General features: G+C 35.0%; 1 protein-coding gene across 2 annotated transcripts; it reads left to right on the forward strand.

The window, feature by feature from the left end:
- The first annotated feature begins 27 nt into the window (after window positions 1-27).
- LOC100367940 (peptide deformylase, mitochondrial-like) lies at window positions 28-8344 on the forward strand. Of its 2 annotated transcripts, none has more exons than XM_002740330.4 (2): window positions 28-834; window positions 5856-8344. In XM_002740330.4, the coding sequence occupies exons 1-2, from the start codon at window positions 183-185 to the stop codon at window positions 6014-6016; spliced, it is 813 nt and encodes a 270-aa protein (XP_002740376.1). In that variant the 5' UTR covers window positions 28-182; the 3' UTR covers window positions 6017-8344. The 2 variants fall into 2 exon arrangements, with proteins under 2 accessions (XP_002740376.1, XP_077870157.2); XM_078014031.2 differs by lacking the exon at window positions 28-834 and adding an exon at window positions 944-4014.
- The last annotated feature ends 4877 nt before the right edge of the window (window positions 8345-13221 follow it).

Consider the following 13221-nt stretch of genomic DNA (forward strand, 5'->3'; position numbering starts at 1 on the left):
CCGCTCGTGACCTTTCAACTCGCGTGTCTGGTAATTTTCCATTGAATCACACGACATCTCATGAGAAGACAAAGCGATTTTTTTCTCGTCCTCAGTGTCAAACTGATTGCAGGTGATTTTTGTGTGTGATCTTTACTATAGTATAGAGAGAATCATTCAGTGCCAAGGACAGATACAGTTAAATGTTGTCGCAATCTGGTATAATGTCGATCTCTAGGCAGGTTCGATTGATTGGGAAGACGTCTGTTCTTCTATCAGCAAAAAGCGAACTCCCTATGTGGGTTAGCTTGTCGCGAATGACTTTAAGCTCTATGACCCGCGCGGAGGCCAAAACTAACCAGAAGTGTCGCTGTCGCGCCACTGCACCAGAAGAATCGCTTCCTCGCCGTGTCATGAGGTCCGTCAAATATCGGTCCAAACTCTGGAAACCAAAGATGAAGAATGCTCCGTATAACCATGTTTGTCAAGTAGGAGATCCGGTGCTACGGGGCAAAGCGGTGCCTGTGGATCCCTCCGATATTGGAAGTAACTCAATAAATCAGCTGATAGAACAGATGGTGGCGGTGATGAGACGAGGTCAAACCGTTGGTCTGTCTGCCCCCCAGATTGGCGTGGGCTGTCAAGTTATCGTGATGGAATACAAGAAAAAACATATGCAGATGTATTCGCCTGCGATCATACAACAAAGAGGAATTAAAGAATTTCCTCTGAAGATTTTCATCAACCCCCAAATGAAGGTGTTGGATGACACTAAAGTTACTCAACTTGAAGGATGTGAAAGCATTAAAGGGTATTCCGCATATGTAGAGCGGTACCATGCTGTGGAAATCACCGGTAAGTTGGGTGTCTCCCCTCTCACTCTCGTTCGAGTTGCTAAAAGTTTAATATGTTAGCAAAGTTTGAAATCCTTACCTAATTCTATTGGGTTGGGGGGGGGGGGTATGTTTTTAGTTCTCTCATAATATTGATATTATAGAAGTCAAGTTTATTTAATAACCTGCCTGCTATATTTTTTCCCCATTCATTAAGTAGGCCCATCTATGGTGACTTTCAAGAGGCCATGTGTCAAGGTAGATAGATACCTCTCCCCTCAAATGTATTTGCCATATTATTACCGGTACATTTGTGACGATCCCACAAAACAGCCCTGTGCTACCAAGACCTACCGGTGTCATTCTCGCATCTCCTAGTAGGTCAATTTGGGCATGTAGGTGGCGAGAGTGGTTAGAAGGATTAAAAGCAGACCATTTAACTTGGTGACAAAGTGAATGTGTCTTGCTATGGATTTACTTCCCAGTAGGTCCCAGTGGTACAGGGCTGTCTTTAATGAGACCCCATTTGTGACTGTACATTGTAATTGCGAAAATCAATTCCAACTTTGACCATTCCTAAATAACCAAACTAATTTTTATTATTAAAATGGCATCTTGTACTAGCTAAATAATTCATTAAAACACAACACATTACCCAGGAAAATGACGAATATAACTTATATATAATCACTCTTGAAATAAACAGTATGTTTAAAAAAAAACATAATTAACTTGATAAAGCATTGATATACAGTACTTTCAGAAAAGCTGTTATAAAATATGTACTTAACACAAAAAATCTATTATGCCACCACGCACAATTGCCTTGATTTCAAGTTGGTAATATTATTTCAGACAAACTGATAAAAAAGAATGAGCTATAGTTTTAAATACTGGTCATTGATTTGTTTTAAGAACTTCCCTTTTTAAAGAGTACCCGAATTTGTTCTGTGAGTACATGTGGTTAATTTCCTGATGGATGTAGTGGAGCTTCATGGACATTCAAAAGTTTGTTAAGCTCATTTATTCATCTGAATGTTCAACTGAATTTGTGGGTAGTATACATACTGTAAAACATGTTGAAAAAGCGACATGCAATTTTAGCGAATTGTGGTAAAATGACATAATAGCGAAATGTTGATTTAGCGAATCTCTCTTGTCATTGTTGATTTCCTGTTTGCACGATACTTGTCTGTCACCTGCCAAAACAAATGCGCGGTTATCACCTCCATAAAAACAAAGTAAACTGTCAAGTGTAATTAGGAAGTGCCCCAGATTTTTATGTTCCGGATTACTGTATACAAATCCCCAAGCCTTGGCTATTTTGAATTTATAATAAAGTCATATCTATATTGTCAGGATACACGGACGGAATACATCTCTCAAACAGGATACATACCCTGATTCGGATACAAGTGAATCTCAATCAGGATAAATGTATTTTAATTGGGATACTTTGTCTTTGAACGTCTTAGTGCACTGCATTTCACAATTAACCCCTGATCGCAATAGAGAAAAAAAAAAACATCTTGTTCAGAGTGAATATCCTTTAGCAGGTAATAAAAAATTGCCCTAGACAACTTATGTTTGACCCCTGTTTTTTTTGTTTACGGTCTTTAGGAAAGGAGGTAAACGTACCTGTTTCAATATGCACCACACAGTAATAAAATGCGCTAATGTGATCTAAGGCGCAAAATATCCGATAAACAGTATCTTGATCAGAGATGCATATTTCTATCAGGATGCACGTATATTCAGATGGGAATATGCCGTTGAATAGTTGATCCTGATTGTTGTAAACTTAAACATGACCTTTTGAATTTCCATGAAACTCTACTACATTATTAATTGTTTACGTAAATAACAGATCAGAATAGGTCATTATTAAATAATTTTCTTCTATTAGCAAATAACGCTCTCTGAACTCGTTTAAAAAATGTTTCTTGCAGCTTGCCAAAGTGAAATAATATCACATATTTTGCCATATTATTTTATTCTGAACAGTAGATGTACAATAGAAATTAATATAGTTCTGTTTAATATTGTCAATGTGGTCAGTATTATCATTATGTACAATCAAGATAAATCAAAACACTGATATAAAAAACGATTCATAAACACATGCACGTGATAGCTGACTGGGGGTCACATTGCAGCATTATAATAATTTATAAACCCACTCACAATAGCACGGCTTCTTTTGATCTGAGCCCTTTTAGAATAATAAAGTTAGACTGAATATAAATATATTAATATTAAGAAATATTAAAAATAGCCAAAATGATGAAGCCGATCCATTTTAATACATGTATGGACACTCAAAATAGAAAGTAAACATTGCTTTAAAATCGCTAAGTAATCTTTCTACTGCCCATGACCTTTCAAGCTTGAACTGGCATACCATTAGATCACAAGACCTCTCATGAGCCATGGGGATTATTTTGCCTGTCCTTTGTTATATTATTAATGTTTTACTAGCCGCAGGTGATCTTCCCATGTGATCTGTACTATAGTATAAAGTGAATCATTCAGTGTTAAGGACAGTACAGTCTATCGCTAGTGCACTTGGGTATAATGTTGATCTCCAGGCAGATTCCACTGATTGGAAAGACGTCTATTCTACTGGCAAAATGTGAATTACCTACGTGGGTTAACTTATCGCGAATGACTTTGAGCTCCATGATCCGCACCGAGGTGAAAATTTCTCAGAAGTATGGCTGTCGCGGTATTGTGCCAGAAGAATCGCTCCCTCGCCGTGTTATGAGGTCTGTCAAATATCGTTCCCAACTCTGGAAACCAAAAATGAAAGTTGCTCCGTATAACCATGTTTGTCAAGTAGGGGATCCGGTGCTACGGGGCAAAGCGGTGCCTGTAGATCCCTCCGATATTGGAAGTAACTCAATAAATCAGTTGATAGAACAGATGGTGGCGGTGATGAGACGAGGCCAAACCGTTGGTCTGTCTGCCCCCCAGATTGGCGTGGGCTTTCAAGTTATCGTGATGGAATACAAGGAAAAACATATGCAGATGTATTCGCCTGCGATCATACAACAAAGAGGAATTAAAGAATTTCCTCTGAAGATTTTCATCAACCCCCAAATGAAGGTGTTGGATTATACAAAAGTTATCCAACCTGAGGGCTGCGAAAGCATCAAAGGCTACTCGGCTTATGTGGAACGACACTATGCTGTGGAAATCACAGGTCTGTTGCGTGTCCCTCATTTTCTAGGTGATGAGCTAAGTGCTAACAATTCTGCTAAAAGTTGTTAACAATTGCTTCAAGTTTGAAATCGTAGTATGTGCCTTTATTTGGGTCACTAAATGTTTTAAGTCTCTGATAATATCTATATTATTAAAGTCAAACAGTTTGAACATGTATAACAATAGAGACAAAAAATATGATAATATTGGTTATTTATACAAATCTGCAGTTCTTGAGTAGGGATTTGTCCAACATTATAATACCAAAAAAAAACAAGTCATTCAATACTGAACCTCTGATCAGTGCATAACCCCTCCGCCCTCGTCAACTGACTTTCCACCAAAGCACACAAAATTGTATACATGTAGGGGCAGGGCAAGGTGATGTGTTCATTGGTATGTAACAGCCAAAAAGTCATAAAAAAACAAGTTACTCCCAATTCTTTATCTTTCTGCCTTTCCTTTAGCATATAGGATTTTAATAGTGATAGAAAACTAAAATTCAGTCTTTAAATACAACCAAACTATTATAAAAATTATAAATTGTGCGCGTTAGAAATTGGAGAAATTTATGTTGAATGATCAATGGAAGATGATTTTAAAGTGGATTAGCCACTGTCATTTTGCAGTTTGTGTGCGGGTAGCTAGAGGATACCCATGATGCTCTGCTTCATTTTTTCATTTTTCTGTTTTCTCTATTATGAACGCTATAATGCAAATTTTTTTTAATGTTGGAATATCTGTGAACATATTCCCCCACTTCTGCATGTGTACACAACTGTGTTGGTTGGTTCAGTAAGTTATTGGGGTGGGTTGAGGTGGGGGTTGGGAGTGCAGCATGGAGCTTCATGTGTGTTGCTAGCTGACTTGGCAGTGAATGACTTGTTTGTTTGTTCATAATGCTGGACATTCTCTTCTCTCAAGGTTATTATGATTTTATTAGTCAATGATTCAATAATTTATTGTTTAAGTAATGTCATGCCACCGCAAACTTTTATCTTAAGTTCAAGCTGGTCAAATTATTTTAGACAAACTCTTTTGCATAAAAGTCTGTTCTGCAGTTTTTAATTTACGTTTAATTTCCCCTTTTGAAATATTCCAGTATGCTATATTTTATGTACAACACGTTAGTTTTATACCCCTGCTCAACAAGAAAAAGTATGTTCATTGAATGCCATGTTCTATTTTTTTTTAAAAAATGAATCTCTAAGAGGAACACACATAAAAATACAGTTGTGTTATTGTGAATTATTTAAATATGACTTAATTTACATTTGCAAACGTATGGATGTAGTAGAGGGAATATGCTACATGTAAATGTTCTAATAAAGATCAAATAGCCATTGTATCCCAAGTTTTAAATAGGGTACCTGACACGTACATTTACTAGATAATGCTCACGTTATTTGCAAAGACACTAACCAATAGGTGATTTTCCGTACAATTGCGAGATCTCGCGAGATGCATGAAAGACGCGCGTCGAACATCTGCCGCAAAAATCGAATGATTTGATTTTGAACTAGAATTTCTTTATTTCGCAGCTTACATTGACCGGCCGATCTTCGACAGAGGAATATTGCTTCCAAATACCCTTACTTAATCGAAATTGCCTATCATCAAATGTGGACAGCACATTATTAAGCATGGAAATGTCTCCGAAATACTTTCGCGTTTGTCGAATCCCACGCGACTACGACGCTATGACCTTTGTTTGTCCTGTTTTTACGTTCGATTTCACGCATAACGCGTGATTCTCGGAGTGTACGGAAAATGGTCTATTGCATAGTTCAGTTGTATATGAAAATGTGCACAAATTTGACAAATTGACTAATTCTATTGTAGGTTTGTCGCCCACTGGTGAGATGCAGTCATGGAAAGCAGACGGGTTTCCAGCACGAATTATACAACACGAAATGGATCATTTACAAGGCCGATTATACATCGATATCATGGACCCCAAATCGTTTGTGGATGATAGTTGGAGGCAGTGGAATCTTGAATAAAACCGCCACATTCAAGTTTGAGTTCAAGCTCACATCATCTATCATGAAGTCTGGTTTGTTCATCCAACCCCCATCCATCGTCAACTTTTCAGAAACAAACTCTTCTTGAAAACTCTGAAAGTGTTCAAAGTTGGTCTATTTATATCGTCTCTTGTCAGTCACTACCACTATGTTAGTAATTTATTGCTCTAATAATCGTATATGGCTTATGTCATCCACTGCTAACCTTTGACCTGCAGTCAGTGCATGTTTGGTAATCCTGTCGATAATATTGGACTTTTGAAATCTTGTATTTCTGATGCTTGGTGAACATTGCATTGTTGTGTGTGCTGGGTCTTGGAGTAGCATTGAATGTAAGCTGAGCTTGCTTAGAACTCCGCCTGTTATTTGATTATTAATCAAAAAACTAGTCACAAACAAATAGAGAATTGATTGAAAAGTGACAATTACAGGCTCCTCAATCTGAAGGCCTCTGGTTTTTTAGCCACCGCCGGTCAATTACACTGGCCACCACGCCTCCCAAGGCAGTTTCTTTATCACTGATTGCCTGTTTGGTCAATAACTTGAACTCCAATTTAATTTTCGCTCAACATTGTTGGCATGATTGCGCAGAGGTACTCCCAAGTCAAATTCTTTTGTCAAAAAGTTAGCAGTGGATTGCGTAACCCACATTTGATTAATAATTGATCAATTACTAAAATTGTGACAGTGACTAACAAGGAAGGCCCTGTGGTTTGTTTCTTAGATTGACCATGTCACATTTATTCATTTGTTGTCAATATCCGTGTCAAATGAATACTTTTGTGATTTCCAGTCAAACATTTTATTTACCAAGAGTTTCTAAAACCACCAATTTGTTTCGTAGGTCTTTCTAAATTGATATTAATATCTTATTTACCAAGAAGGCGACTGCATGATGCGATCTTATATTAAAATGATGTGAAAATACGCCTGAACTATTTCAACTACAGGATCACTGATTTTGGTTTCCAAGAAACCAATAATTATTCGTTTTTCATAAAAATTAACTTTGCATGAATTCATGCATAATTTACATACGCTACATGTACTTACATTGCAGGTGGCTTTAAAGAAAAAATACTTCAATCTAGATTATTAGTTTTTTCTTTGGCATTCCTTGTCTTTGTTTAAAAGTGGTATAAAAATTCACCTCAATTTGTTTTTGTTCCCTGTTGGACACAATCCGAAAACAGGGACTTGTGTTTAAAGGTGCGTCTGTCTGGATGTTTTGTATATAGTTGGAACAAAAACATTACATGATGATAGGCATATACACATCAATTTGTTGACCTTTGTCTATCTTGGTTCATTTTTTAAATTGTCTCCAACTGTTTCTCAGACTTGACATGTCCAAATTGAATTAAAACTTACCGTTGGTTACTCATTTATAATGTATGTGGTTTAAAACAGTCAATTATGTGGTTGTTTTGTTTTCCTCGTGGCCTACCTATTTATCGGATATACTTTCACAGATTTTGTTTTGTACAATGGCAAAACGTTATGTTATACAGATTTGTTTGTTTTTTGTTTCTTTTACTTGAACTTTGACCAACTGGCTGCCATTTCCATCCAAAATGTAAATTAAAAAAACTTTAACAAGTGTATACTCAAACTTGCTAACAACCTCACACAGGATGGGTTTAAATAATGTTGCAAGTTAATTCAAAATGACTGACTAGAAGCTATTATGCTCGTTTTGTTTCATTTTTTAAATTTGAATTTTGTCCGAACAATTAAAAAAAATTAAACTTTTCATAAAATGTTTCTTAATGCATGTCTTGGCCATTTTATTCGAACTTCATAGGAACATCACCATTAATATTTTCCATGGTTTGACTCAAATTGACTGACGGCTACCGTGATGTAGTTTTGTTTTTCAAGTAAAAAAAATAATTGGTACTGTATATTTAGTCCAAACAAAACTGAGGAACAATCGTCTATCTCCATGTATGCATTTTTTGGGGGGGTTCTTTAGTTCTAAAAAGTAAATAAAAAAAAAAAAGAAAACTACCGGGTATGTTAATCAAAGTGAGTGGTCGTTTAGGCAGCCTACTGGCTGTTTTCTCTATCACTACCTCAGTTTTGAGTGTCTTTGCCATTTCTGTGACACCCTTTATGAGATTTTGTTTTAGTTTGGTACAATGCCAAGACGTGGTAATCCATGCAGGTGTCTTCAATAATAAGATAATTTTTATTGAAATCATTACCAATGAATTTATATTAGCTTAAGTTATTTTATATTTCATATATTGCATTATAGTTTGTTATTAGGGCATGTGTCCCAAATAAAATTATGTATCAACATTGCTTATCTTGGTGATTTATGACTTGTGTATGCTTGTTTATAAGGAACTGTGAACCCTACGTACAAAAGAAGAAAAAAAATTCATAGACATCTTGACATAAATCTCCTTCAAACCTGTGTTTCGGAATGAGTGAAAGTGAGGTCAGTAGTTACAGAAACTCCACTGTTTCCATAGATACAGCAGCTATTCAGGAAGTAGTTTTTTTTAAAGGCAAGACACTCTGAGTTTTGACTTTATTTGATTTTGACCCAGTGCTGTACTAAAAGATGAAGTCTTTATAAAGTTTTCGTGATTGCTTGGTTTTTAGAGTTTTTTTGGCAAAAAGTCTTGCGAGGAAAAAAAAAATGTTGTTGACCACTCGGCTATAGAGTTCAAAGTATCTCCAATTTGGAGCACTATCTTAGTTTTTATACTGAAAAAAATACATGCATATAACTGATGTATTGAATTAAGGTTTCTCTTTGCTTGTGCACGTGTAAGATAGAGGCTGCCACCAGGTATGTCAGCATGTAAAGTCTATATATTCTAAAACTTAGATGTGTATATTTATTATATGACAGTCAGTCTTATTTAAAATCTTGATTGATATCAAAACTTCAATTTAAATGTACAAGAACAAATAGTAACAAAACATAGGCTTGTAAACGAGCCGAGCAATGTAGTAAAAGTAGTTCAGTGTCTCTCATGAAGTGTTTGAGGGCGCTCGACTTATGAAAGGTTTATGATATAATCAAATGTATACTGTAGTGCTCATAAAACTTAAGTCTCGTAATTTTACGCAGTTTAATTTTAGTAGATGCATGCACTTTTTCAGGGACCATGAGTGTTAAATGGATTTATGAGTATGTACACATGGTTTGTTGACATGTAATGAATTTATGTGAAAATAATCCTTTAAAAATGCATAAATAGCAACTAAAATGTTTGGAAGAGTACAATTATGAACATAAAAGTAGAGAATTATGTGATAATGGACATTGAACCTCTTGCACTTTTTTTCTGCATGGCCTCCATGTTACTGGTAGTTTTAAAAAAACTTTTTTGTGACGTTGGTTCCGATTGGCTGTCTGCATAGATTACGTATTGATTCAAGTATTTACAGGATATGCTTCAAGACACTTGCAGTGGTGCACAATTCACAGACAATATAATTGGACTTAACATACTTGTCAAAATACATAAATTAGAAACAGAACGATTGCATATGTCCTAATGATTTATCTGGAAGTATTTTTTACCGTAAAAGAGTTGTATGTGAACACTTAAAATTAGCATGCAAAGTCAGAAAAAATTGCATGTGAACATTTAAAATTAGCATGCAAAGTCAGGAAGAATGTTATGTGAACATTTAAAATTAGCATGCAAAGTCAGGAAGAATGTTATGTGAACATTTAAAATTAGCATGCAAAGTCAGGAAGAATGTTATGTGAACATTTAAAATTAGCATGCAAAGTCAGGAAGAATGTTATGTGAACATTTAAAATTAGCATGCAAAGTCAGGAAGAGTTGTATGTGAACACTTGAAATGAGCATGCAAAGTCAGGAAGAGTTGTATGTGAACACTTAAAATTAACATGCAAAGTCAGGAAGAGTTGTATATGAACACCTAGAATTAGCATGCAAAGTCAGGAAGAGTTGTATATGAACACCTAAAATTAACATGCAAAGTCAGGAAGAGTTGTATGTGAACACCTAAAATTAGCATGCAAAGTCAGGAAGAGTTGTATATGAACACCTAAAATTAGCATGCAAAGTCAGGAAGAGTTGTATATGAACACCTAAAATTAACATGCAAAGTCAAGAAGAGTTGTATATGAACACCTAAAATTAACATGCAAAGTCAGGAAGAGTTGTATATGAACACCTAAAATTAGCATGCAAAGTCAGGAAGAGTTGTATATGAACACCTAAAATTAGCATGCAAAGTCAGGAAGAGTTGTATGTGAACACTTAAAATTAATATGCAAAGACAGGAAGAGTTGTATGTGAACACTCAAAATTAAGATGCAAAGTCAGTAAGAGTTGTATGTGAATTCTTTTTTTACCTCTATGTTTGTAGTACGTATAATTTTTTTGTGATGTCCGAGATTTGGTGTGTGCGTTATTACCATCTAGTAACTGTGAGGGCGGTGCTCTCTACATGTTATTTTGAATTTCATGGTACCGTAGGTTGCGCTTCTGTCTGCAGTGGTGAGCTTTTGAATCTATATGTTTCATGTAATATACCCTTTGTATGTACAATTATTCCATTGACAATCTAGCTGATGACCGTTCCCGCGTGCTAGTACTAACTGTAGTACCTTCCATGCCGTTACAGATGATTTCGCACGACAAGTAGTTCAAATAGTAGACAAAAATACATTGAGTTTGAACCACAGTGTACACCTAAATATTTTAAAGTACATATATCGGGAAACTCGTTTTCTACACAGGTATCAACAACACATATTTCGCCAACAAAGTGCAATGAATATATCAATAGACGATTTCACAGATAAATTTTCTTAAGATTAAAGTCGAAACTTATTTCTAAAAAATCTGATTTCATTCTAAAATTTAAAAATTATATCTGTTTTTACTATGGTAAATTACCTAAACATGGTCATATCAGCTACGTGAGCTATGTCCATGCACGTTTCTACTAATTTTCCATATTCTCATGAATATTAATGAGTAAAAAAATAAGTGTGAAAATATTCCACCTTGGGCAGTTGCTGGAATCTAAACATGTATTCGACACGATGAGTTCGTTCTATTCTACCAACTCAAGCACTTTGATATAGCTCACATATCCATCTCATTTTGTGTGTGTAACAGGGTGGTATACTATGGTTGTGTTGCAAGGGCAGCAGACCAGTGTTACGTGTAAAATAGTTTTTGATGGTGTATGTTAATTCATACTTAACAACATATGGGATCATTTCCAGATTATTTTGTTTTTGAACATTATTCCCATGATGCAATCATAATTAGCACATTTGGTGTCCCATTTAATTGAGATATTCTCAAATTCTTCTTGTGTCTGCAAGCAATATTATTTTCAGCAAGTTTCACACTTAAAAATGTACTTTGACCCCCATTGATTAAATTATCTTAACATCGATAGAAATATCGTATTACGTTGTCAGTAGAACATGTTGTAAGAGTAGCACCACATTAGAAAACATACTGGTATATATTCATTTAAGTGAAAGTTAAATGTCCATAGCATTTGTTTAAATTCATATTACAATTACAACGAACTGTCTCACTGGAATTAACTTCATACATGTATGTGAATGAAGAAAAAAATAAACATTTAACAACAGTTATTCAACAATTTTATTTTTTTAACTGAATAACATAATAACAGTAATGGTTAGCATTTGAAAAGCACAACAGATTATTGACATTTTCCTGAGTGACTAAGGTTACTTCCATAAATATAAAAAAGAGCAAATAACAAGTGGGGAGCTGGACTTGTTTCCTTGGAAATAATGATTTTGGGATTTCTTTATAGCGTTAAACCTCAATTCACAAGCCATTTTACAATAAAAAATAAAACAAATGCATACAATTGTGGTTTTTTCTTTTTTAGCTCCGCTGTCGACTTTGTCGAGCGGAGCTTATCATATGAGTGATTGTCCCGCGTCCGTCGTCCGAGTCAATGTTTTACTTTTTCGACTTCTTCTTGAAAACTACAAGCCTGAATGCTTTGATACTTTGTGTACCCCATGATCATATCGTCAATTCTCTAATTTTGGTGAATATTTTTGTAATTTTTGGTAAAAAGTGATATTTTCGACTTCTTGTTAAAAACCGCAAGTCCAATTGCTTTGATATTACATATATAGGTACTACATGTGTACCTCTCTCAGATTTGTTCATTTTGTAGTGATATCTTTAGTTCTCTAATTTTGGTGAATATTTTTGTCGTTTTTGGTAAAAAGTGATATTTTTGACTTCTTGTTAAAAACCGCAAGTCCAATTGCTTTGATATTACATATATAGGTACTACATGTGGACCACTCTCATATTTGTTCATTTTATAATGATATCTTTAATTCTCTAATTTTGGTGAATATTTTTGTCATTTTTGGTAAAAAGTGATATTTTCGACTTCTTGTTAAAAACGACAAGTCCAATTGCTTTGATATTATTACATATATAGGTACTACATGTGGACCTCTCTCAGATTTTTTGATTTTGTAATGATATCTTTAATTATCTACAGTAATTTTGGTGAATATTTTTGTCATTTTTGGTAAAAAGTGATATTTTCTTCTTGTTAAAAACCACAATCATTTATGGTGAAAAATGATATTTTTTGAACAAGAATCGAAAAATGATCGAGTGAGGGCAGTAAACCATCGAAAAAGATGGCAATTGTACAACCACATTCGCCAGTCAACAGCCTCCCCGCAATAGGTCGATAATTTTGTAACTTGGAAAAATGCAGCAGTGTGGGTCAAAGGTCATCAGAGGTTAAAAGTGAACGTTTCGAAAGGGTTACATTTCTATATCGAAATTTAATTTAAAATATCATGTGACAAGCATTCATTGCCACTCACCTCTGACTAACTCTTCGTCTTGTACAACATTTTCTACAATATCCTAAAAATGATTATCAATGTCACCTTTTTAATAAGAGTCTAATAATTCCTGATTTGGCTTTTCTATGTTGCAATTCTTAATTAACTTGAAAAAATCGGTCAATCCAATGCAAAGTCTGGCTATAATTCACCGATTGATTTTTATGTTGTTGTTTTGTTTTGTTTTTTGTTTCTTTGCAAAGACAGTAACCTTGTTATGAATGAGTCACTTTTGTGGGGCTGATGACGTCACGGTTGTCTATTTATAACTCTTAAATACAAGTCAAACATAGAGGACAGCAACCAT

The sequence above is a fragment of the Saccoglossus kowalevskii genome, chromosome 6 (assembly GCF_978046115.1).
Source record: "Saccoglossus kowalevskii chromosome 6, keSacKowa6.1, whole genome shotgun sequence".
In the NCBI taxonomy this organism is placed as follows: domain Eukaryota; kingdom Metazoa; phylum Hemichordata; class Enteropneusta; family Harrimaniidae; genus Saccoglossus; species Saccoglossus kowalevskii.